The sequence below is a fragment of the Mastigoproctus giganteus genome, chromosome 1 (genome assembly GCF_048544385.1).
Source record: "Mastigoproctus giganteus isolate SK-2022 chromosome 1, ASM4854438v1, whole genome shotgun sequence".
In the NCBI taxonomy this organism is placed as follows: Eukaryota; Metazoa; Arthropoda; class Arachnida; order Uropygi; family Thelyphonidae; genus Mastigoproctus; species Mastigoproctus giganteus.
The window spans coordinates 139,537,752-139,565,161 of NC_143575.1; the positions used below are offsets into that span (position 1 = coordinate 139,537,752).

Here is a 27,410-nt window from a genome sequence, read left to right on the forward strand (position 1 = left end):
CCCAGAATAGCAGATCTAATTGAAGGTCAAAAACTTAATGTCTCCATCCCAATTTGGCTTCAAGAAGTAAAAATCCTGTGAAGACGCCTTGGTCTCTATAGTTAACCACATATCAGCTTCGAGGGCTAAATATGAAATAGCCATATTCGTTGACTTTGAGAGAGCTTTCGATTCCCTCTGGTGGGAGAGCGCTCTCAATTGTCTTACCAAAGCCAAGTGCTCTCAGCAACTGTTCCAAGTTATTAGAAGCTACTTCCAAAATAGACTCATCCAAGTAATCTCGAAACAGCAGTCTCTCTCAAGGACCATCTCAAGAGGATGCCCCCAGGGATCAGTTCTGGGACCCCTCTTCTGGAACAGTTTTGGACAGCTGGCTCACGCAAAAACCTGACAATATCTCTGCCTTCGCCTACGCCGATAATTTGGTTCTTCTAATTCCAGGTCATTCGCGTCTTCAACTAGAGCAATCAGCCAATATAACTCTTTCTGAGCTAATCAAGCGGTCAAGTATACGTAAACTGCGAATATCTGCCACAAAAACAAAACTGATGGTTTTTAAGGGCAAGTTAGATTACAGAAGACCACCAAATATAAAGATAGAAGGAAAGCAAATCCCTTTTGTTCCTGAATCAAAACATCTTGGCGTAATTTTAGATGACAGGTTAACCTTCTCCTCTCATATTAATCACCTCGCCTCGAAGATTAAGAAGTTCACTGCAGCAATTATCCGAATTTCCAAATTAGACTGGAGACTAAATAGGAAGACTCTCTTACTATATTATACAGCAGTATTCGTACCAATAACAACATATGCTTCGGGAGTTTGGTTTCATAGAGCCATTAATGTTAAACTCCGTTCCAAGCTCATCTCCATTCAACGGATTATGCTGCTTGCCATGCTCCGGGCCTGCAGGACAGTGTCCTCTGCTGCTCTGCAGCTCCTTGCTGGAGTCTTACCACTAGACCTGCATGTCAGCTTCAAAGGACTATGCTATCGTCTAAAGCACGGAGTTCCTCGCGAGATTCTCGGCATCTCATGCAACTTAACTGCTAACATCAAAGACGAGAAACGGAGAATCTGGAATGAACTTATCAGTGTGTGGCAATCACGATGGGATTCCAGTACTACTGGTCAAGTCACCCGCTCTTTTGTTCCTGCAGTCACTTTCCCTCTCAACAAGAACGTTCGCCAATGGTTTTCTCCCAGCCTAACAACATCGTATATACTTACTGGGCATCGTATATACTATCTTTGTGAGTAAGGAGAATCATTTCTAGTAGATTCAGAAGACATGAGGGTTGAAGATTTTTCTAATGGTGGTGTGATAATTTTTAGATGTGGTCTGACTAGATAAACATTCCATTGCCAGGAAAGATGCGTTGAAGATGTTGACCAAGGGCTGGATAATACGAGTATATGGTTCCAAAGGCTCCATCAACTCCAAACTATTTAAATTTGGCTTGTCTGACTCCAATCTCTGCTTGTGTGGTGTTGAGGAAACCTAGACGCACATTCTGTATCGCTGCAGCCTGTACCACTATGACAGATCTACGCTACAAGCTGCTATCAGCAACTTCTCTGAAGGAAATGAAGTGGCGCTGACTGAAAATTCTCAATCGTTCTCAGTTCTACAACAATTCTGCTCTGCTGTTTTCACCAAAAGAAAGCAACTCTTCTCAAGTTTATCAACATATCAACAAGGAACCAACACAACACCTGCAATGTCTATCGATATTTCTTAAAACTGATATCGCCTGCCATCTACTATTTTTTTTCGTTCTTCCTAGGACAGAAAAAGACTGCTGTCTTGTGGTTCCAGTGCCACAATTTATACTTCTGATTAGTTGCGTGATGTGATTTGCTGTGTGAACATGTTACATGTTCATTACACTTATACCATTGTAATTAACACGATTATATGTATATATCATTGTATGTATCATTATATATTGTATCATATATATATATATCTATGTATGTACATAGCGGATTTTCCAGTTTCTGGCTAGGGGCCGCTTGTTGTTTTTGTTAATAAAGAAAGAAAGAAACATTTTGAGTGACCGGATGGGCGAAATGGGAAGATTTTTTTTTTTTTTTTTTTGCTGATGCTGTACAAGCTTGCTTTCTTGCATCATATGCCTTAACTAATGTTAATGCTAAAGCTGGTTTATTAACACCCTACTTTTCTTCTAATTCCTGTATCGATGACCTTGACAAGTCACCTCACTGTACTACACACAACTCCACTCAATGCCTCCTGCGGTCTTCCGACAGAAGGATGGCAGAAGAATTTTAGAGAACCTTGCTGCATTTCCCTACTTGTTCTCAAAACCTATGCTTGCTCCTGTTGCTTTTTAAGTTTTCCTGTTCAAGGTTGTTTTTCCTTCTGTGTGGAAATTTGCTCATATCCAGCCAGTTCCTAAAAAAAAGGATAACAAATCACTCTTTACTCGTTACACTTTCTTGAGAGTGTAACGGTTGATGGGTCTCTCTTACACTATGCTGAAACCTACCATCTACCGACCACTGGTGAAATATCGCTTTATGTTACTTATCTTTCGATAAATTCCATAGAAACTTTTAATGAACATTTCCAACGCTTCTGTCCGTGTTTTGCATAAGGGTCTTCTAAACAAGTTCTCATCTGATGGATTGCTATTTGTTTTTTGCAGTTGAGTAGTCAAAATGATCTCTGACCGCTCGCTGCGGTGATGGTAGGTAATTCTCTAACTTCTAGCTTAAATAAATTAACTGGTGTCCTCCAAGGTTAAATTCTTTCTACTACTCTTTTCCTTTTGTATTTTAACGATCTTCTTCCACTGACTGAAATCCTATCCACAGTTTTGCTGATGATAGCACATTGCATTCCACCTTCCAGTTAGAGAAACCTTTGCTGGCAGAAACGGCTTCAACTTCTCGAATAACCACCACCAATTCGTTAAATGTTGATTTCCTAGGTAATTCTGCAATGGGGGAAGGAAGCAGTTCAATCCAATCTTGCATATGCATATATGCGAACGCGCCTAAAATGATGATAAAATAATAATAAGTACAGTAAAAAAATAACATAACATAAAATAGCTTATTTGACTCCCTTCTCATGTAGGTGCCTATCCAACTGACCTTTGAATCTCCTCAAGTTGTCAGCTCAACTACTACGAAAGCAAGTTATTCCAGTAATCAACAATTCGCTGGTTAAAAGAAAACTTCTTGCAATCCAGTGTAAACTCTTCTTCCGTATTCTGAATAGTATTATCACAGTGAAATATTTTACCCTTATTCATTTTACTTTTTTTTTTCAGAGCCTTGTACACCTCAAGCAGGTCTCCTCTGAAGTGTAGTTACCAAGCTCTGTAGCCCACATACTCGAAGTCTTTCCTCCTATAGAGATTCTTTTGCCGATCTCACCGGGAGTGTTGTCCGTAATTGGACCCTTTCAAGAAGCGCTATGTCTTCTTTTTTTTTTTTTTTTTTTTTTGTGCAGTCGCCAGACCCGAACACAGTATTCCAAATGCTGTCTTACAATTTCCTCATATATTTGGGATATGTGTGCGTGATTACAGAATTAAATTTCACACTTTACACTCCCTTTTAAAGAAAGCATATAAAATTTTATTTCGGTTTAAAATTATGTGATTAGGAGCATCTCAGTATCTTTGTGAGTAAGGAGAATCATTTCTAGTAATTTCAGAAGACATGAGGGGATGGGGGTTGAAGATTTTTCTAATGATGGTGTCATAATTATTAGATGCGGTCTGACCAGATAAACATTCCATTGCCAGGAAAGATGTGTTGAAGATGTTGACCAAGGGCTGGATAATACGAGTATATGGTTTCCGAGCATCTCAGAATAAACTGAAAGATTTCGTCTGCATCAACTGCAGGTTGAATTTAAATCTGATATGATTTCCTGTTTAGATACAGAAATTTATGTCAGCGAGTTTTGTCTCCCATTGTAGGTTTGAGGTCGGGATTACTTTGGAGTCTCAGGGCGTTATCAAATCTCGTTATGTAGTCAATCCACCTCTGAGATTGGGATTTCTGCCAATTAAAAAATGTCTAGGGCTCTTAAGGATATTCTGTCATGAATTTCGTCAGATTGTCTCCAACGCTTATGGAGATGCTATTTTAATTGAAAACTCTTACTGGGATCAGAGATAGATCATGCTCTCGAGTGGGAAGTGATTACAACTGTTTTCGAGGCAGCATATTGAGCAACTGTAATAATCCTTTTAGTTAACAGGTCGACTGCTAGTAGAGTGTAATAGGATTCAAGAACAGACACTAGGTTGAGAGATGCTGTTGTGATACATTTGGCGACGTCTAGATATTTTAGGCTAAAAATTCTTCTTATCACGTTTTTTTTTTTTTATAGGTGAAAATTGGGGTTGGCCGTGTGAACAGCACCAGGATTGAGTCATGGTCAAAGTAAGGATCATGAGGCAGTTTGAGTGTATGGGGTGTAGATATAAGGTCTAACTGGTTAGCGCCTCTTGTGGGCTATTATTTTCGGTCGTGAAACTAGCTACACTAATCTCCGCAGATTTCAAAGTTACCGAGATCTTTTTAGATATGCAGTCTGGCCATACAAAATATTGTTGCTTTTTGTGAGAGTGGAACAGTCGAGTTTCGACTGCATAAGTTTCGTAAATTTTGGAGTATAAGTTTCATAAAACCTATACAGGAATAGACATGGCTTTCATTTAAAACAAAAGTGTACACACATTAGTAATTCCAAAATCAAAGAAAGTGTATTCGTCGGTCCACAGACCAGCGAGTTAATGAATCATGAACATTTTAAAATAAATGGAAACTTTGAAATCCTGGAAGAAAGTCTGCGAGCATTTTTTTTGGACAACAACAGAGTGAAATCTATAAAACTGATTGAGAATTATTACCAGCTTAACAAATCTAGGTTACGACATGTCTCCAAAAATATATTTCTTCCATTCCCATTTAAACTTTATCTCAGATAACCTTCTCCCTTTTCTCGGAGATTCTACAGTGATCAAAACAGCGAACGTTTTCATCAGGATATTCCTACTACGGAGAAACGTTACCAAGGAAGGTGAAAGCCCAGTACGTTGGTATTGCTGGATATTTATCAGAGAGGCTCCTGATCATTTGAAAAAAAAAAAAAAAAAAAAAATTACTATATTTCTACACCGTTTATTGCAATCATCATTCATCTCTTCCGTTTGGTACAGGTTGAGTCCCTATTTAGATATCGACCTCCACTGTTGTCGGTCTCTTAAATCTTTCATCATTTGTTGATAGCTCTGAAAGCCTGTATTTTCCTTTAGGCATTGGAGCCATTCTCTTTAGGTCTTCCTAGTGGTCTCTTATCTCCAATTCTTCCTGTCAGTACTACATTAGGCAGCCTGTGTTGTTTCATCCGGTTCACATGCCAAAACCATTGAATTGTTTTTTGTAGATGTGTTCTATTATACTGCTTTCAAAATGTAGATTCTTTTCTTACTTGTTCATAAGTTTTATGTTCTCTCCAATTTGTTTTATTGATTTTCCTTAGAGATCTCTTTTCAAATGCCATTATTTTTTGCCTCTTTCTTTCTTTTTTATTCTCGATGTCGCTGATCAATAAGTTGCTGTGGGTATGATGAAAGTATCATATAGTTTAATTTTTAGACTATTTGAGATTTTATTGCTCTTCCATATGTTTTTTAGTTTGTTCATGTTTGTCCATCCGATGTTCAGTGTGTGATTAATTTGGTAAATATCAAGGTTTGCGGTTATTAGAGAGCTCAGTTTATTGCGATATTTGTTAAAATTTAATGAAAAAATTTCAATGAGCATAACTCACATACCTTTCTACTACGAAGGTTTATTTAACTTCCAAATTTGAAGTACTTCAGATTTAGATTCAGCTCATAAAAGTCCATAAGATATTTTATATTTTGGGAGGGGAAAAAATCAAAAGCTTAAAATTTGAAAATACTGCTTAGCATTCATCATTTCCTTAACTGCTGCATTTTTAAGGAACCAATTGACGACGGATATCGAGCGCCTCCTGTATAAAACACCATTTCCAAAAGTGTTTGTCGATCCACTGGTGATATTCTGGCTTATGTTACCCATTTATGGACTAATTCAATGGAAAGGTTCGGTGAAACACAAGTAGTTGCTCTTGACATTTCAAAGGCTTTCGATCATGTTTGGCATAAAAGTCTTCTAAACAAGCTTCCATCTTATGGTTTGCCAACTGTTTTTAGTAATTGTTATCCAGTTTTCTCTCCGATCGCTCACTGAGGGTGATGGTAGATGGTTCTGTCTTCTAACTTCTCCACTAATGCCGGTGTTCCCCAAGGTTCAGTTCTTTCCCCCACTCTTTTCCTCTTGTATATTAATGACCTTCTTCCATTGACTGGAAATCCTATCCATAGTTTTGCCGATGACAGCACATTGCATTCCACTTTCCATTTTGAGACACCTTGTCCTGCTCTATATAATATATAATAATCAGCTTCGACTTCTTGAAAATCTGCTACCAATTCCTTAAATGCCGATCTTCAGGTAATTCTCCAGTGGGGCAAAGACAACGTACTTGATTTCAATCCTTCTAAAACTCAGTCTTGTCTTATATCTCGCAAAAAGGATTCTTATGCTCCTATGCTTATCTTTAGTGATACTCCGATTTCTAGGCAAAATGATATATCTCTTTTGGGGATTACCCTGACTTCTAATCTCTCTCTCTCTTGGCATAAGCACATTACAAATATTGCTTCCTCTGCATCTGAAAAACTTGATTTTCTCTTTCGCTCTCGGCGTTACTTTTCTTCCAAACAGCTGCTCACTCTGTATAAATCACAAATCCGCCCTGCCATGGAATATTGTTCCCACATCTGGGGTGGTGCCTCCAAAACCTCTCTCAGGCTTCTTGATTCCATTCAGAAGAGGGCAGTTTGGTTAATTAATCATTCATCTCTAACAGAATCTCTCCACTCGCTGTCTCATAGACGTATTGTTTCTGCTGCATGCCTCTTCTACAGATACTTCCATGGGCATTGTTCTTCTGAATTGGCTTCTATAATTCCCGCTCTCTCATTCAAAACAGTCTGAACACGTGCCGCCACCAGCCAACATCCATTTACTGTCCAACTTCAAACTCACAGAACCAACTTTTCATCTTCCTCATTTATTCATTCAACTGCCGTTTTCTGGAACAACCTTCCTTCATACGTATTTCCTTAAAATTACAGTCTACAGAAGTTCAAGTCCAATGTCAACAAATATCTTCTTTCGTCTTCTCAGCCTCCAACCCAAGCACGGTACTAAGTACTATAGGTTCTAATACCTCTCGTGTTTGGGGTTATATAAAAAAAAAAAAAAAAACCCAGGGTTGAATGTTTTATTTTTAAATTGGGACTGATTTTCCATAGTTATGTCACCATATCAAGCAGGTCAAAGTGCATTAGAGTGATTTTAAGAATGGTGTGGTGGCTATAATACCAACATATTAACAATATAGCACAGTGCTGTACACCAGAGGCGGGTAACTTTACAGAGATGATGTACCGAGTTCACTCTGGTGTGGAGGGCTTGAATGCCGAGTTTTTTCAAATGTGGGATCTTTGGTGCTAATTGCGAATTTTTGCAATCGGGAGAGGGTGAGAGAATTCTGAGTGAACAACGACTTGTTAATGTTGCAAAAATGGCTACACCTATACGAGTTAAGTGAGGTTATTGAAATGTTTCATATTTTTTGAATTATTTAGAAGCTTCGCGTTGAAATTAAATTGGAATACCGACCAATCTTTGCTGATATTTTCTTCGTAATGCTTAGGTGAATGATTATATGAAATAGCGTAGTCGTGCCAGTCGGGACAGTCTCTGACATCTGAACAAGGGACTTCAAGCTGTAAAGGTACACATGTTGATGTCTAGAAAAGTAAATAATTTCAGTGCCAGTTGCGAAATAAAGTATACAAATTAAAGATATTTATGAACTTCCATTAATCAAAATTGAGTTGTTGTTATAATAGGGTTTCAGCAGCATCAGTTATTAAGGCCATATTACTCCGCATATGCTGTCTGCAAATTGCGTGTGTTCTGTTTTGCTGGACGAAAAACCCGAGTTTCCGGGGGAAAAAAACCATGTTACCCTCGCCTGAGACCGACTAACTCAACCACGTTGTGAAAACGTGGTTGAGTTAATCGGCCATAAAAATTCCTCACGTCATCGACGGGACTCGAACTCAGGTCTCTTCCACCTGGTGTGGGGAGGGCGGCGATTCTACCAACTGTGCTACCCACGAAGACTTAAAATTAATTGAGTAATTTGGTGTTCCTGAAATCATATTGAGAAAGAAAGATTTCATAAAACTAATTCTGATGAAATAATAAATAGCTTTGCAGTTGCACAATTCAAATAATCCACCTGTAGAATGTTGTAAAATTGAATTACTGCCAACTTATTTTTACCAATTTATCGTTACATGCATTCATTCTTCGGAATAGGAGATTCTTCCAAATATTATTTTTGGGAATTGTCTATCGCTTGTTATTAAAAATGTTATAGAGGAAGTTCAAAATGTTTTTTAAAAAATGGCGTTATGTAATTTGTAAATGGATCCCATGAGAAATTTGTGTTATGAACAGAATAGACAAAATGAAAGCTCAAGTTTAGAAAACTGTACGTTTGTCACCAAATGCTGTAACCCCTCGCTCCGCTCTTGATAAATGGACAAAAAAAAAAAAAATAAATAAATAATAATAATAAAAAATAAATAAATAAATAAAATAATAATTCCCGAAACTGCTTTTTAGGTAATGATTCTCGATGTAAACATAAATGTTCATAGTGATAAAAATTGGAAATAAAATGTTGCGCATACAAAATGTGAATTACATTGATTAAGCTCTCTTATTTCACAAAATTTTAACCATAAAACAGCTGGTTCAGAAACCAAGACTCAAATCACAAAGGAGTCAAAAGATCGTTTTGGCGAATGATTCTATTTTTGAAATGCTTTTCTTTCTAGAGTGGTATTCAACCCTATACAGCATTTTATTATGTATATTTTTATCATTTAGAGAGAGAGTGCTTTTATTTCAGTAAAAGAAAGACAAACTCTCATTTCACAATTACGATAAAAGATGCTTTTTTTTTTTTTTTTTTTTGGTGTATGATTTTAGGTGCATTTGCAACTTAGGCTATATTGCGCCGTACATAATGTCTGTAAATTGCGTGTGTTCTGTGGTCGATAAACACGAGTTTCCAGGAGAAGAAACATGCTACCCTCGCCTGAGGCCAACTAACTCAGTCACGTTGTGAAAAGAAAAAGGCCCATAAAAATTCCTCGAGTCATTAATAGGATTCGAATTCGGGTATTTTCTAACCAATGTGGGGATGACGGTGATTATACCTACTGTACTACCCGCCGAGGCCGATAAAAGATACGAGGCTCCACTTCTGCTCCTTCCCCTCACAAAATTTTTGATTGTTTTCTGCGAAATTATGAGCAATCGATATAATGACAGGATTTTTCCCAGCAAATACTGTGAATTATTTTAATAATTTAAATATAGATCCAGAGAAACTATGTACAGACAAAATGTATAGGACAGAAATCTTTGGTAATGTGTATCGGCAAGTATAAATATAATAAGAAGACTAATTTAATAATTTATATAATAATATTTAGCATTTAACAACCATTTGCAATTAATTAAACCAACTTAACAATTAATTCATTAACCATATATTCTGTGTTTTTGCATTTCCAGATTTTGTAAATAAGTTCATGTAAACATGCTTGTAAATACTATAATGTAACCACACCCTCTAGCCACGTGCTGTCTATGGGTGTCTCGAAAGAGAAATAAACAGATAATAATAATAATAATAATAATAATATGAATCCAGAACAATTTAAGAAATTGGACGTTCATAAGTCAAAACTATGTCAATAACATGCAGCTTAATTTGCATGTTATTGATTAGTAACAAATATAAGTTAACCACCATAATTCAAAGTACTTCGAAAATGATAAAAACTTACACTAGTGGACTGCTTAGAAGGGAACTTGGCAGTTGTAAACAGCTCATGTTGCCCTGGTTGCAATGTCCTGCTAGGCCTCCTCACTGTGGGTGAAGAAAAAGACTTTCTTAGATTTAATTGCTTTATCGATAAAATGATTACTGCATATCAGAATCGTGAAGTGTAATAATTAACGAATACAGAAAATCAAGAGCAAGGTAACAAAATAATTAGCACACACACACAAGTCCACAAGAACAACACAGAGAAAGACATAAAACATTTATGTAAATACGCATCCAAGTTTAGTTCTACCTTTGGTAAGACTGCGAAAGTGGATTATTAAACATATTTCTTCTGAACGTATTAAAATAAATTCATGAGAAACGTATATTTTCAATCAAAAGCAACAAACCAAAGCAAAACACATTATGGAAAAAAAAGGTTCAGTTATAGAATGGAACTTTGAGATGTTCGCAATGGTTAAGATACTGTTAAGATTCTATTCGCCCACATACATTGAGTGACCAGTACAACAGTTATGTAAAAGAATCAATCGCTCTGTCAGAGATAAGTCACGTGTCCGTAATTGGCTATGGAAAACCTGCAACGTCCAATTCTAGAGGTTCTTTACAGTGCGCATGGTCTGGTAATGAGTGATCGACGAGTGATAGTTCGGTGCATTTCCAGCTTCTTGGGCATCTCATCTGAACGTGTGTACTACATAATAATAGGGTTCTCGCTATGAAAAAGGTGTCAGCAAGATGGGTTCCAAAGTTATTGACAGCAGATTAAAAACGCACAGGAGTTGTCAAGTCGAGTGAACATTTAGATCGTTTTCAAGTAGATCAAGCAAAATTCTTTGCAAGTGTTTGTGAAGGTTTGCGGCCATGGATGAGATGCGAGTCCGTCGCTTTCAGCCAGAGAAAAGAGCAATCCAAACTCTTCTTCCCTCCAAAGGCCAAGTCGATTCTTTCTGATGGCAAGGTGATGGCACGGGTTTTTCGGAATGATGATGGAGTATTGCTAGTGGACTACCTTCAGAAAGGCCAGACAGTCAAAGTGGAATATTACGCAGACCTTGTGAAAGTTTTCATGAAAACATCAAAGACAAACGCCGAGGAAAACTCAGAAAAGGAGTCTTGTTCCGCGAGGACAATGCACTTGCTCACAAGTCTGTTATCACATGCTGCGCTGCATGAGTGCAGCTTTGAAATCTTGCAACATCGCTCTTATTCATCAGATCTACTATCTGATTTTCACCTATATCCTAATTTGTTAAAATACCTTGCTGGCAACTATTTTTTCACCAACTGTGACGTCACTGCTGCAGTGGATACATTCCTGGAAGCCCAAGAGAAAACTTTCTTCGCTGCTGAAATCGACGCTTTGCAGCATCGGTGACAGAAGTGTATCGACACCAAAGGAGATTACGTTGAAAAGTAATGCGGTACCAGATTCCTCAAATAAACCCTTCGTACTCAGGCCACAAACTTTTCAAACGCCCCGCGTATTTTTTTCTTGTTTAGTAAATGGTAAACCAACAAAGTATGGAAATGGCTAGAACGACGTTTACTCTTGTAAAATTCCAAGAAACGTCAAGGCAGCACAACAAAAGTTTCTATTCCCAAACAGAATCGTTATTAATATAATTAATTTCTTAAAAGCAATAAAGCCCCCTTTCCACTCGACTCTAAATTAAACAGGACGAAAGTTCTAGGCCAACTGCAGATACTAGAACTATCGCTAATGACTGTTGCAATGGGATCGAAAGTCTGTAGGTAGAAGCCTTTCTAACAAAAAGAAAACAAGAGCACGCGATGATCAGTCAACTAGAATCCTTAAATAGTTTATAACGACATAGCAATGTTATGAAAAATCGAGCCTGCAATTCACTCAGGTTCAGCTCACTCAAGATGCTTTTGTTGTTTTCTCTTTTCTTTCAAGATAGTTCAATACGTTCTCCATAGGATTCATTGGTAACTTGGTAGCCAATTTGAAAGCCCTACCATTCCCTTGTGTTCTTCGTGCAGTGTAAAACGGTAGAGGCCCTGTGATGCTTTGTTTTCGGGGTAACAACTGTGAACCGAATAGTTGTTACTCAGAAATATCGAAATCGTGAGTATCCCTCAAAATGTTCAGCAAAAGACAACCTGATTTTTTTTTTTTTAAATGAAAACCCCAAACACGAAAGGCATCAAAACCTATAGTACTTAGTACCGTGCATGGGTTGAAGGAGAAGTACGGGGGGAGGGGGATGCCGGAAACTTTACTCTAGAGACTAAACATAGGTTTCACCACTTCAAGCCTCCATAAGCAAAGTGGTGTTATTTCACCGGTTGATGACAGAGGGCTAAATATAAAATTTTCTGAAAATCCATCCAATAGGTATCCAGTCATTACATGGCGGAGGACGAACATGCAGACATGGTGAAGAAAACACACGCTTTTCGCATATATGCTAACGCACCTATTAAAAAAATGTGACAATGAAGTTAGGTTAGTTTCAACATCAAAAGATGTTATTCGCTAACAAGGATATCGTACTGTATATACCTGGAAAAGAACAAGTTTGTTTGGGGATTTATTAGGCGCATTGGCATCTATGGATATGGATATAGTGCGCCAGCAAAATAGCAAGAGTTATTGTATTAGTTGTATTGATGTGTTTCACACAAAGAGCATACTACGAGATTTCGAGTCGCAAGAGTGCCTAAATTTTTGGAAGTGCTTGGACAGTTTATGGCACGATCATACAGTTTCGACTGTTTTACCTCGGAATAAGCGCAGGGTAGGACATCAAGGATAGCGGAGGAAGGGATAGTGTGCCACTGACTGTTATCCAAAATTTTCGGGATGTTTATCGTGCCTGAGAATATCTTTGCAGTGATAATGGAGCATCTGATGTCTCAGCCATGTCTGTCGGTGGTTCTGAGTTAGGTAGGAAATGCTTATGTATGTCCCATTTAGATTACACTATTAACACGAATACACCGGTTTCGGAAGTGATAAAGAAGCGAGATCCAATTTTTTTTTTTTTTTTTTTTTGCACAGGGCTAAAAATGAAATGTTAAAGGTTGCAGGTTTCATGAGTTCTCCATTCAGGAAGAACAGTCCCTTTCCACTAATTACGCATTTTTAAAATGGATAATTAGCGGGTAGGTCGAAATGTATTAAGTGCAAACCAGAATTTAGTATTAATATTAATGATATAATTTTGTTGTCAAAGTTTTATATTTACAGTTAAAGTTAAATTAAAGTTTTTTTTTTATTTTTTTACATTTAATAAATATGAAAAGTCAGCACTTATTACATGAGTCTAATAACATACTTATTGCTGTATATGGTTATAATAATATTCTATTATTAAATACTGAGGAAAATAGATAAAACATATGAAATCAATATAGAATAACTGAATATTACTGAGAGGAATATTTTCAAAAGTCGCTATGAAACTATAATTTGCGACACACTAATTTTAAACTTGGGGGAGGGCGCATGACACAGAACTGACTACATGGCCGCTGCTCGCACAATGTCAAAGAATGCACTGCACTAGGCCCATGGGGATTGGACACTCTTGCCCTAAAGCATATAAAGATTCGTACGTTAGAAAATATTTTTTGGCTATAAAGCACATTTGAAATCTGTTCGAAATAACGAATATTAAGTAAATCTGATATATGACTAATGTCAGTGGGAGTGTCTTGATGGAGATGCCCAGTAACGACACTTCTATTGTATTTACTTAAAAACTGATCAATGCACTCTCATTGAATAGATTAAGTTAATTAGCACATTAACACAACATTAAGTCCAGCGGATGTTGGCGTTGTCTTCTTGGAACTTCACAGTTGTCCAGCAGATTCATCGCCAGGTAATTTGGATGTACTTCCAGTCATAGTTCATACTGAAATTGCATATTTCTTCTTTTACCGTTGGCACGTTCAGGTCTCTATAAATCATTTTATTAGTGACATACCAAGGCAAGTTGGTAACGGTTCTCCGTATCTTTGATTGAAAGCATTGTAATATCTCTACAGATGAGGAGCTGGCTGTACCCAAAAGCTGCATATGGTTTAATATGAGTAATTAGTGAATAGATACAATTCTAAGTACCTTAGCATGCTCTGCTTGCGGTAGGTTCACTGGTGGGCAAGGGAAAACAAGGGATTAAAATCAGCAGCCATGAGCAGTAATACAGAAAGACAAATGATACTGAAACTGAAAAATAGCAATGGTGTACTTATAAACAGCAGAGAAGGCATAATTCAAATAGCAGAAGACTACTATATAGAATTATACAAGGAGCCAGGGAATGATGCCAGCAGTGGGGAAGATGGATTGCAAATTAGCAACACATACGACATACCCGATATTCTTCCTGATGAGGTAGAACATGCATTGAAGAAAATGAAGAATCAGAAAGCCCCGGGGGAAGATGAAGTTACTGTAGAGTTGTTAAAATTGGGAAGAAGAGGCATAACACAAAAACTGGCAAGACTCTTCACAAAGTGCATTAGAAAAGATGTGACGCCTAAGCAGTGGAATAATGCAATCATAGTTTTGCTGCATAAGAAAGGAGATAAATCAGAAATTGGAAATTATAGACTAATTAGCTTGTTATCCCACATCTACAAGTTGTTCACAAGGGTCATTACTAACAGATTAGAAAGAATACTTGATGAGAATCGACCGAAAGAGCAAGCTGGCTTTAGGACAGGATTCTCAACTATGGATCACCTTCATGTAATATCACAACTAATGGAGAAAGCAAATGAATATAAAACACCACTGTGCCTGGCATTTGTGGATTATGAAAAGGCATTTGACTCCATACAGCATAAGGCAATGTTTCGGGCACTGGAAAGACAAGGCATAGATACTCCATATATTATGATTTTGAAGAAAATATACGAGAGTGCTACATCCTTTATTAGACTAGACAAAGACAGTAGCAAATTTAAAATCGAGAAAGGAGTTCGACAAGGAGACACAATATCTCCGAAGCTGTTTACTGCTGCCCTTGATGAAGATGTCAGAAGATTAGACTGGTCGCAGAAAAGAGTCAATGTGAATGGAGAGTACATAAACCATTTACCATTTGCAGTTGACATTGTGGTCATAAGCCATGATCCCAAAGAATTAGAGGAAAATCTTATTCAGTTATGCACATCTAGTAAGGATTTTGGACTAAAAATGAATATGGCTAAAACAAAAGTAATGATGAACAAGTATGCCACAGAAAGGAAAATAATGATTGAAGGAGCAGTAATTTAAAAGGTGGAGTCATATACTTATCTGGGATAAGTTATTAGCTGTAATAATGATAAATGGCTGGAAGTCAAGAGAAGAATAAATTTTGGATGGATAGCATTCAGGAAATATAGTCACATACTGAGGAGCAATATCCCAGTTTGTCTGAAACGTAAAATAATGAACCAATGTATACTCCCCACCATGATTTATGGAAGTGAAACTTCCATAAATCATTCCAAAATAGTATGATATTGTCTTGGGCACTCACCAAAAGAATGGAAGAGAAGCTGAAGTGAAGAATGGAACCAATTATATTGGGAATCAGACTGTTAGATAAAAAGAGAAACACATGGATTAGGCAGCAAACTCAAGTATTCTTATCAAAACTAAAGAACTAAAATGGTCTTGGGAAGGACACATAGCTCGAAGACATGATGGCAGATGGACTAAGAAAATAGCAGAATGGTACCCAAGAGGAGCTAGAAGAAAACCTGGAAGACAAAGGCGGAGAGGGATAGATGAAATTCATGAGTTTGTGGGTAGTAAATGGATGGCCAGTGCTCAAAACAGAAGGAACTAGCAAGTTGCCGGAGAGGCCTTCATCCTGCAGTGGATTGAAAATGGCTGACGATGATGGTCATGTTTCCTCCTCTCTCATTGTAAAGGCAACATGGGTAGATTTTGTCTCATACACCATAATTTTTTTTTTCGTCAAGCTTGTGTCTGGTTAAGCTATTCTTGTAATCTTTCTGTCGCAATTATTAGATCACCATGAGCTACATGTTCTATCGTGTCATTAGCAAATGTTGCTACTAGGGTAAAGTGACCAGATCCTTAGTATTCCAATGCGGGACATGGATTTTACAACCCCCCCCCCCCCACTTAAAAACAATATACACATATATCTTTTTAATTTTTTTATTTATAAAAAATATTCATGTACAAAATATAAATTAAATACATATACTTCTTTGAACTAAATTTATAAAATAAAATATCACACTTAAAAAAATTAAAGCGTGTGTGTGTGTCCTGTACTCCCGAAAGATATTTCATATGAAAACATCCTTGGCTTGGAAGAAGTTAGCGAAATGCATTTGTATAATAGTATGATTGCAAGAATACAAATGTGTCCACAACATTTGCATTCCCGTTACATTCCACTGTTAGGTACCACAATAGATGTTTTCATATCAATAAATAAATAAGCAAGCATACGTACCTTAACCATTTAATTAACTGCCCGATTTGTAAAATATAGTCCCATTTTTAAGAACGTTAACATATGTATAATGCGCCTATTGCAATTCACCACGCCTGCTGCCCCCCCTAGCATGTAACAACTCAACTCTCAGGACGGATTTTCATGAAATTTATATTTGGAACTTTTAGAAAGCTTTGTTGAGAATTCCTAATATCATTAAATTCGGACTAATAGAAATGTTACAATTATTATTTCCTTGTCCGTCCGTCTGCGTGTAATAACACTTCCCAATGGACGGATTTTAAGGAAATATTATATTTCGCTCTGTAAGAAAGATTTGTCGACCCTTCCTATATTTCATTAAACTCACACCAATAGATTTCCAGCAATTATTTTTTATTTTTTGGAATATATATCACATGGGCTATCTATATACTGTAGCTGAAGCACGGGATATTATCTTGCTGACATGCGCAGAAACGAAATTTTCACTCTTCGCGCATAAATAGTGCTTTTTTTTTTTTTTTTTTTTTTTTTTGCTGTAAACTGTGAATGAAATGCTCTGCGCACATTAACGCACATTCATTTCTTTTGTAATGAACTTATATTTTTCAGCAGGTGCACACCCCAGCAATTGACTTTTGCTGAACAGCATAATTATTCTTATTTTAATAGATGGATTTTAGCTGTAGCTGAAATTAGTGCATGCAATGCATTCCTTGAACAGAATTCAAAGTACTGTACATTATTTACAATTTGTGGTTTTACAAAACATCTTGATCCAGCATCTTCACAGGAATGATTACAAACATACTGTATAACCTTAACACTTGCAACTAAGTTATTACAATTTGTTGAAGGCACCAATTTCTATATTAACCTTCACAACTTATACAACTATACAGATAGTTAGGACCTACCAGTTCGGTTACAATGAGGTCCGATATATATCTTACAATTTATACAATTTATGATTTACAATTTATACAATTTAAGATTTACAATTTATGTACCTTTTTACAAGCCGAAGTCCCAGGACACCGTCCACCCAGCAGTGATCCTGGCACATCGACTGATATATTCTGAACGCTAATATTGCCTTACGGCAATAAATACAAATACATTTCCTCATCAGAGGTCTTATAACAATACGATTAATACCAAGGAGGCAACTATATACAGTGGTAGTACACTTATTACATTTCATAATTATTCTCAGCCGGCAAGTCCTTTCCTTCTGCGGAAAGCCTTGTCTGCAAAGTTAGCCAGTGCCTGATAATTTTCTTTACATTCTAAAAACTTGGTGAACTTATTTACATCGTAAACTTCGGTCAATGCCTGAAGTTCAAATCGAATGTCTACATAATATCGACATTCTAAGATTATATGTTGGACTGTCTCCTCTGAGCCACATTTACAAAGAGGAGACACAGCCAAACCCAAAGTAAATAACTTTGAGTTTAGGCTGCCATGCCCAGATAGAAGGAAAGTTAGGTGAAGACCCGGGTTAAACCAGGGCCAATGTTTTTTTGTCAAATTCGGAAACTTGAGGTATAAAAAGGGTAGTAATTCTTCCAGTGTTGGCATTAGTCCATTCGTTTTGCCATTCCTGGAGGAACTGGTTTCTTAATCTAGTGTTGTCTTCTTTCACTGGCACGTCCAGGTTAACAGAAAACTGGTTGAACTGTGCCGCAATTCCCTTCATTCTACAATACTGAAAGTAATTGTACAGCACTTCGTATTTAATTGGTAGTTTGCCGTTGATTACCTGTAGTGCCGACGTTGAAATTGTGCGACAAGCTCTTGAAGTTGCAATCAGAAAGAAGCGCTGGGCTTGAGTCAAGATTTTTTCCACCATGACTCTGCGTATACTGGGGCCCCAAGCGCCCGCAGCATAACAGACAATAGGAATAAATATACATTTGTAGTACAACTTGAGAGTGGAGGGTTTCAGACCCCAAGAACCTTTGGTAATTCTGATTATTTTGCCTGTCAAAGTCTTGATTTTGCTTAGTACGTATTTAGCATGGGCAATGAATTGAAGTTTGTTATCTAACATAATTCCTAGGTATTTGTACGAGTTAACTAATTTTATTGATTGTTCTTTAATCTTAATACATGGAGGTCTATTTGGGTCTAATTTTCCTTTGAGAAGAATTTGTTTTGTTTTGGGAACAGAAATAGTTAATTTATGTGTACTACACCACTCATCTAGGTCTGATAGGACTTCATTAGCACGGATTTCAAGTTGTAGTCTGGAGTTTCCAGAAACAAGGATAATTAAATCGTCTGCGTAAGCCATCTTAGTAGTGCAATTATGTTCGGTAGCCAGCCACCCATCAAGGACCACGTTCCAGCATACTGGTCCGAGAACTGATCCCTGAGGGCAACCGCGAGTCATAGGTCTCGCAACAGAGCAGGATCCACTGGAGACCACAAGTGAGCGATTCTGGAAATAATCCGTGATGAGACGATAAATAGGCACGGAGACCCCGGCCTCTCGGAACCTCTCCAGGACACTTTGCCACCAAACAGTGTCAAAGGCCCCTTTGAAGTCAACAAGGAGGCCGAGGACATACTTTTCATTGGAGGCTGAGACGTTATTAATAACTAGGTTAATGGCATCCACTGTAGACATCCCAGCAGTGAAGCCAAACTGATATTTGTAGTTTAGGTTTCTTTCTCTGTAGTGCTTTTGGAATCTCGCTACAATCAGCTTCTCTGGTAATTTTCCGAAGACAGGAAGTAGAGCAATTGGGCGGTATGAATTTGCCTGATTTGCTGTTTTGTTGGGATTCTTAATGAGTAATTTAAGATTTGCTTTTTTCCAAGGAGAGGGGAAGGATCGATATTGTAGGCAGGCATTAAAGAGGTTCATCATCAGTTGGGGACAGGTGCTCCAGATTCTTTTAACTATGGTAACTTCTAATAGGTCCAGTCCAGGGCATTTGCCATCACGCAAAGTCGCAACAGCAAGACCTACTTCGTGTCTGTCAAAATCATCTTCGTGGCTTTGGCCTACGTAGGAAAGATGTTCTAAACGAATGCCTGTTTGTACCGGACTTTCTGGTACAGTTTCATCCTGCATAATCAATTCATCCAAAATTGTTTCCATAGTCTCGGCCCATGTCAGAGTTTCGGAGTTATCAGGTCTAAGTACAGAGGAGAATATTTCCCCCGGATGAATTTTGTCTAGAGTCAGCTTGTAGATCAAGCCCCAGGGCTCCTGGTCCATAGTTTGTTTAACTAAGCGTTCCCAAGCGGAGCGTTTTTCTTTGTAAATATTGTTGAAATATGTCCTTCTCGCGTTTTTGTATATTTCATTCAAGCGGTTTATCTCGTTTTCAGGTCTACCATCTCTCCTAGCTCTCTGAACATCTCGTCTTGCGCTCTTTGTATGATTCCTTAGAGTAGAAAGGTTCTGAGACCACCAAGGAACCGAATTTTGCCTTCTCTGTTTCTTCTTAATCGTCTCGTCGCATATTTCGGTGATGATTGCCATCAATTCTTTTAGATGCTGGTCCAAAGTAAGGTCTGTCAGATTTGTCAGTTTTTCCTCCGTAAATTTTTCCTTAAGTAGTTTTTCAAAAGGATTCCAATTGATTTGTCGAGTTTTGTATCTGGGGAAGTCATGAGTGCCTCTCAAAGCTGCTGCGTTTTCATTAGATACTATGTCAAAGGTTATTACATTGTGGTCGCTTACCGACCAAGAGGAGTGAACAGTCCAGTTTTCTATGCATCTCCCGAATGTTGCATTCGACAGAGTGACATCTATGTAAGACTGACCAGAAGGGGATGAATAAGTGGGCAAATTCCCAGGGGTGTTCCAGACAATCAATCCGTTAGTTATTATGAATTCCTCCTGTAATTCACCTTTAATATTCGTTATGGGGCTGTTCCACATGGTGGAAGAAGCATTTGCGTCGGTCATTATAACTATCTTTTTGCCTGATAACCTAATTAAAGCTGTCTCAAGGAAGTTTAGATAAGGCTCAATTTGTTGAGAATGCTGTGAACACTGCATGTAGATTGAGATGAAGAATATTTGTCCAAAACTGCCTTCCAAGCATGCACATGCCGCATGCTCGGAGCAGAGACCATTTACCCTCGTGATCGTGATCTCCTTGTCCGCTATAACGAGAGCTGCCCACACCCTTGCCACAGCATTTGCACCCTGTCCTGTAACAGATACATTAGATTGAACCACCCTACAGCCGTTTGGTAATCCTTTAACTTTGCCTTTGTAGGAATATAATTCCTGAAGTCCTAGAATGTCAATTTTGTGATCCGTAATTAGTTTGGAGATATCACTCATTGCAGATGCAGAACGCTGGCAGTTTAACTGTAATATTTTTAATCTCTCACCAGGCTGTACATTTTTTATCTTACTGAATGTAATTTGTGCGAGATTTGGTAACCTCCTGAGCTCGCAAGAACTCGGGACACTTCGAGTCACGATATGAGTGATCTGATTTCCTCTTTTTTATTTTGCAGTTTGGGAATGTAACGGGTGATTCAGGAGTGGGACACGATTGCGACTGGTGACCTTGCACTCCACAGTGCCCACACGTGTAGTCCTGCTGTCTGCAATATCTAGCCGAATGCCCATAAGCCAAACACTTAAAACAACGTGAAGCGATAATAAAATCCTTCACGTTGTGAACCGACCAGCCCAGGTAGACGCGAGCGTCATTTTTTAATATTATTCGCCTGATATAGGCAGGAACTTCAATTACCCAGTGTTTGTTGTTTTTGTTTTTAGCGTTAATCTTAAATCTCACCTTAACCCCGTTTTTGAAATCTTCCTCACTAACACTGTGCTCGCACAGGTTTTTGACATACAGATCCTCCAAGAACTCTTGGTCTGACATATCTTTTTGTATGTCATAGAATATCACAGTCGGGTTTAGTTTTCGGGGCGAGTCTACAATTAATTTGTGTTCCCCAAATTTCGGGCAGTTCTTTAATTTAGTAATGTCTTCGTCAGTGGCAGTTTCAATTGCAACGCCTTTTTCTCTAACTTTTGTGATAGATTTTATTTTAATCCGTTTAAGTTCGGATTTAAAATTTGTTGCAATAACAGAATGTCTCTTAAATAGACTGCCAACAACCCACCCTATGGTGCTGGCGCGACTGCCTCCACTAACCCCCTTCCCTCAAGAGTAAAGTCCGCAGTGAAAACGCTGCGGAGTTTAGTCTACGCGCGGCCCTAGCCCTACCAAATTTTCGTGTACCCCCTCGACGCGAAGGGCGGTTTGTCTGTTGTGAGGGGAAAACCGGAGTCAATCCTGGTGAAAAACCTCACGACCACGATTTGAGACAGCCAAACTCAATGCTGAATGCCCCTGGGAAAATCCCCATAAGGGTAGCGGCTGGAATCGAACCTCGATCAGCTATTCAGCAAGCCGGCAACGTTGCCACAAAACTACCGTGGCCCCCGTATGATATCGCTTTAATTTTACTATTTCACATCACATTTCTCAACAGTCGCGTGACGTCATTGCTAAAAACTTCCGTTACATCCATCGTGAAGCGCCGCTACAGATGTTTTCATATCAAAAAACATATATAGCCTATATTTGTTTTTTTTTTCTTTTTCACATATATTTGTTTTGGTTCATAGAAATATCTATATTACGAGTATATAGGTATTTCTGTGAAATAATAATAATAAATCTTTTAACAATAAAAGCAATAGAAATTAAATTATTTTTCCGCAGAGTAAATATTTTTAAATAATTCTTCATTATTTGCTTCGTAAAATTCTTCACAAGGATTAGCAAAATTGCACTTGCCCCATCTACGAGACAAAAGATGTCGCAAGGATGCAGAATAAAATAAAAAATGCAAAAAATTGCGATTCATGATATAAGTATGGAACCTACATGTCCAATCCGGTACAGGTTGCAATGCGAGGCAAACGACTTAAATCCAGAACGTCTGGTCATTTTATACTAGATTATTATTATTTTTTTTTTTTTTTTTTTTTTTATTATCGTTAACTGAGAGGTCAGCGTACACAATACTCGCCCCAAGGGGTTCCCCTGTGGCACTTCAGAGAGTACTGGGTATAATTTGATTTGTTCTCCTTTGAAATTCACTTGGAAATAACTTTTCGTGAAGTATGATTTTATAATTATACATACTTGGTGAGGTAGCACCTGCTTCAGTTTGTATAGTGATCCTGCATGCCAAATTTTGTACATGTGCACATGTACTTATTTGTACAAATTTTGTACAAATAAGTACATGTGCCTTGAGTGGCCGGGATTCAAACCGTGACTACTAAATACGGTGCTGTTTCTTGTATTCTCTCTATTTTGTGACCTCTTCTGATCGTGTGGTCGTCCCGGAGTATAAACAGAAAATTTATTTTATTTATTTATGTCTAATAAAACAGTCGAGCAATTTTTTTTTTTTTTTTCCCAGACATGTTCAATAGTCCCATGTTGCTATCTGAATCCGAATTTATGTGATTGAATTAAGTTTTCTTCCAGGATCGGTTTTAGCTGTTCTAATACAGTATTAACTTTTCTATTATTTTTGATAATACTGTATTAGTAGTAGACTGATTGGTCGGTATGATGTTACTTCTTTGGAGGGTTTCCCAGGCTTTGGTATCATTATTAATTGGGCACTTTTCCATGCTGTGGGAAGTAACCCACGCGTATTATGACACTGTATATAGTATGGCAGGGGACGGGAAGTGGTTGCGTTATACTGAATGTTTTGTTACTCTAACATAGTTATTACTATAGCTTCGTGACTGCACTCTGTAGAATAAAGGTTAAATAATGAGGCAAATTAAATGCATCTCCCACGCATTTTTAATTGATACACAATATTCAACAATGCAATTGGCATAAAATTTCAGAGGTGAATTCTGTAATAGGGAAAAGGGAAGTCTGAAAAAGTAGTAGAACAGTACTGAAGAATAAAGCATGTTTGATGAGCAGCTCTTCTTAATCTAAAGTTCAAGAGCTTTTTATCTAAGAACATGCGCAACTTTCTAGCAGGAAAAAGCATAGCACTTTGATTTTCAAACCTATCACTGTTCTGGATAGTTATAAACTACAGGGTAAGATGCTAACAGGTGCCAGCTGAAAAATATGCGCAGTACATACATACATACACGTTTGGGTGTAATAAGATTCTTCAACTTTTGAGTCTTCTGTCAACATTTTCTTGCTCTAATAATGAAATCATTCAACCCTTCGTATTTATTTAGTTACAGTCACAGAAACATGCGTGTACGTTTTTATAAATAAAATTTCGGTAAAGGAGGAGAAAGGGGTTGAGTCTCAAAGAATCATAAAACACTTCCTTCTGCCACAAAAGGAATGAGAAAATTTAATTGCTTTATGGTTTTTTTTTTTTTTTGTAGTTGTTGGCGCATCGGCTTTTGTGGCCATAGTGCACCTCCCAAGGTTTTTGCAGTACTTTGATCCAAACCAGAGGCGGGATTCGAACCCGCGACCTCTGGCTAGCCCGGTGGGCTATTGCTTTATGTACGTATTACACAAATAGTTACAATATCACTAATATTTAAATGTTTATTAGTTTTTCAATGTTAACAACACAAGTTAATTAATTTCTCTGCTTTTGAATAAAAAATAAACAAACACTCACACAAATACAATTGCAAATACAGAAAAAATAAATAAAATAATCATTTTAGCAGTACAGCGGTAGCTCACATAGTAGTAGTATTTAGGTTCAGGCGCCACCGGTGGTTTCCCACATCTGCACAAGGTAGCTCACATATGTGGTTTTTTTTTCCCCCTGTAGAAGTGTGTGTTCACAGCCACTTGCATGTTGTTACAGGCTGAAAAACTCTTCTCTCTCCGCCAGAAATCGGCTGACTATAACCTCGATTGAAAAGGACTTTCATTAATTTCTCTAGTCAAGGCATAAACGTTTAAACTGGACATCTAATTTGTGATAATCTCTTGGTTGTATTTTTATGAAAACGTTAGGTTTTTTTTTTTTTTTTTTTTTTTCTGTATAATCAGTTAAGTATAATAAAATAAAAATTTTTCAGTGGCGTGTTTACGAATAGGCGCACGTCTAGGCTCACCAAAATCTGAAATATTTTTTTCGAAATTTTATTAACACATCACTATAGTAAAAAAAAAAGGAATAAATTAATATATTATAGCGTCATATTATTTGAAAAATTTTCAATGCTATTAAAATGTCAGCCAGTCACACTCTCGACGCAATGTTGCAATATGACTAATCAAAAATGTTTGCTACACTTTTTTTGTTATTGACTTAATTTTTAAGTACACAGTATTTTGTAACAGTGGATCTTCAAATTAGCACAGCGTCTTGGGGCCTGAAAGCGCTATTCATTATCCTCGCTTTCTTAAATTTCTTCCTCAGTTTACAGTTTCTGAGGGACAATCAGGTTTTATAGCCTGGTATGAGGTTTCTTAGGTGCCACCGACCCTGAAACTATTTTCGTAAACAATAATTCTAAGGTCGTCTTCAATCAAGACTGCAATTAGCTTATTTCAGACGGAGGAAGCAAGGAAGCAGGGGATTTCCCCGTGAGCTACTGCGGGTTTTTCAGCCCACAGAACAAGCAAATGAGTCTAGCAGACGTGCAATTGGAGGATCCTCCCGAAACCCTTAAGACCCCTCCCCTCTCTGCAGTGTGTGGCGTGGAAGCTCAAGATAGGCGACAGATTCCTGCCCATGGAGATGCTCCACAACGTCCAGGAGATGGATTTGGACTACAAAAATTTCATAGAGGACAAATCCTACAGAAGACGCATCGTGAGGGAGCAGCCTTCGTCTTCAGCTGAGTGACTGCCATCGTTTTTTCATCACCCTGTGTGAAGTACGGGAAAAAAATGTTCTTTCATTTCCCATGTTAAATATTTGTTTTATGTAATTTTTCCTGTATTGGTTAATTTTTATGTTAAGCCCCTAGCATTGTCACTGTTGTGGGTATTGCATCAGACATCAATGTAACTATTCACTGAATGCAATAAAGATACTGTATTACTATTATAATAGCTCTTCCACATACGGAAGCATGTGTCACTGGACACGTCTGATAACTGATCGCTTTAGCACGGCTGATCTAGTCAGCGTAGTGTCTACCATCGGCCTCTGTGCTGTGTCGAGCAGTTCTCAAAATGTTCTTTTGTTCGCGAGGGCAGAGGTTCGATGTATTCGGTGCTTTCTCCGAGCATTTTTTTTTTGACGTGACTACGTCTTTAAATTCGGTTCGGTATAGGGGGGTTCTCTACGTAAACTCTAGCGACCAAAAAAATGGCGAAATTTGTCGCGGTTATATCTCGTAAACTATAAATGATAATCTAATGATTTAAATTTTGTTGGATAGAGGGTTTATGTCCGTATCTAAAATGGTGGGTAGTGGGGGTGTGCAGTGGTGAGGGGTAGCGCTTGCCGGTGAACACTGAAAATGGCCACGCCGCGCGGCGTTTGGGCAGTGTAACTTTGGATTGCGAAGAGATAGGACGTTGAAATTGGTGTCGATTTGTAGAGAATAACAGGATCTACAATATTATTTAGCAATAATAACCGATAAAATAAAATTTGTAAAGTTATAAGCCGATAAGTGTGCTGAGTTTAAGAAAATTTTCATAATGTCGAAAAAATTGCAAAGGAAATATGAAAAGAAATGTAAGAAACGTATATCACTGGAAAGAAAAGTTCAACTTGAAGTACATTTCTACATCACCCACTACTCTAGGCAACACTTGTAGATGACTTTCATCAACCGGTGAAATACCACCACTTTGCTTATTGGAGGCTTGAAGTGGTGAAACCCATGTTTAGTCTCTAGAGCAAAGTTTCCGGCATCCCCCCTCCCCCCATACTTCTCCTTCAACCCATGCACGGTACTAAGTACTATAGGTTTTGATACCTTTCGTGTTTGGGGGTTTCATAAAAAAAAAAAAAAAGGAACATCGATGTAAATACTATGCCATATGTATCTTACTTCTCCTGTCATCGGCCTTTGATAAATAAAATTATACTTCACTTATAACCACCAAGACTTTATTCATTTACATCTTACCCTTCCTCTAATAACACAAAGACAGATTCACGCCTAAAACGATTGCGGTTGTGTCCCGGTACACAACCCGCCCCATTTTTTTTTTTTTTTTTTTCCTTTCACACGCACCTCAGCTGGGACAAATTCGTACAAATCTGTCTGGTCACTCTACCCATCGAAACAGGTACTAGACATTTAGATAACTGTCCAGGTATTCGCAGCTGATGATTATTTGTTTTCTTAAAAAAAAAAAAAAAAAAAAAGTTTGTTTTCTTAATGAAGAAATTATCTTTGTACCGAATTTTTCGATCAAAATTACATTTATTTAGCTCTGTTTGCTATTTACTAATTAGAATAAAAATTACAAAATGGAATTTGACAATAATCCTGAATCAGAATTGACAGATATCAAATATTGACATGAGAAAATGACGTATCGAGATCTGGGGTTTACAATTCCGCTTAAAAGAACGTGAAGTACATGTAAGATAAAGATAAGCAAGGCGTGTGTGTTTCAGAAGGGCGATAACATTAATCTCGGGGAATTTATGATGCACGCTCTTCTCTCTCAAATATACATAGTTCCCCCACGAAACCGGTTGCGGTGCTTCTAATGGTTACATCAAACTAGACAAATGCAATCTTCTTTACGGCGAATAGAGTGAGATGGGGTGGAGGTCGGAGGGCGAATGATTTATTGTCCTCTAAAATTTGTAAACTGTCTATTCTCTCGTAGGAAAACAGATTTATTAGAAATACAAGTTTAAGCGAAAAACTCACGACATTTTCCGAACTTGAAAAAATTGTTTAAAATAAATTTTCATTTTATCTTTCGGGACGATCACATAGGTCAGAGGAGTCACAAGATAGAGAGAGAATACAAGAACATAGCCATATTCGGCAGTCATGTGG

At 37.7% G+C, this 27,410-nt stretch overlaps 1 protein-coding gene across 4 annotated transcripts in view; it reads right to left on the bottom strand.

The window, feature by feature from the left end:
• The window catches only part of LOC150091163 (growth factor receptor-bound protein 14-like), a 452,305-nt gene that overhangs the window by 210,706 nt on the left and 214,189 nt on the right, over positions 1-27,410 (bottom strand). For all 4 annotated transcript variants that reach the window (XM_090382372.1, XM_090382364.1, XM_090382349.1 and 1 more), the window contains one exon: positions 10,021-10,103. In XM_090382372.1, the coding sequence (XP_090238498.1) occupies positions 10,021-10,067 (47 nt within the window). In that variant the 5' untranslated portion in view covers positions 10,068-10,103. The remainder of the gene's footprint in view (positions 1-10,020; positions 10,104-27,410) is intronic.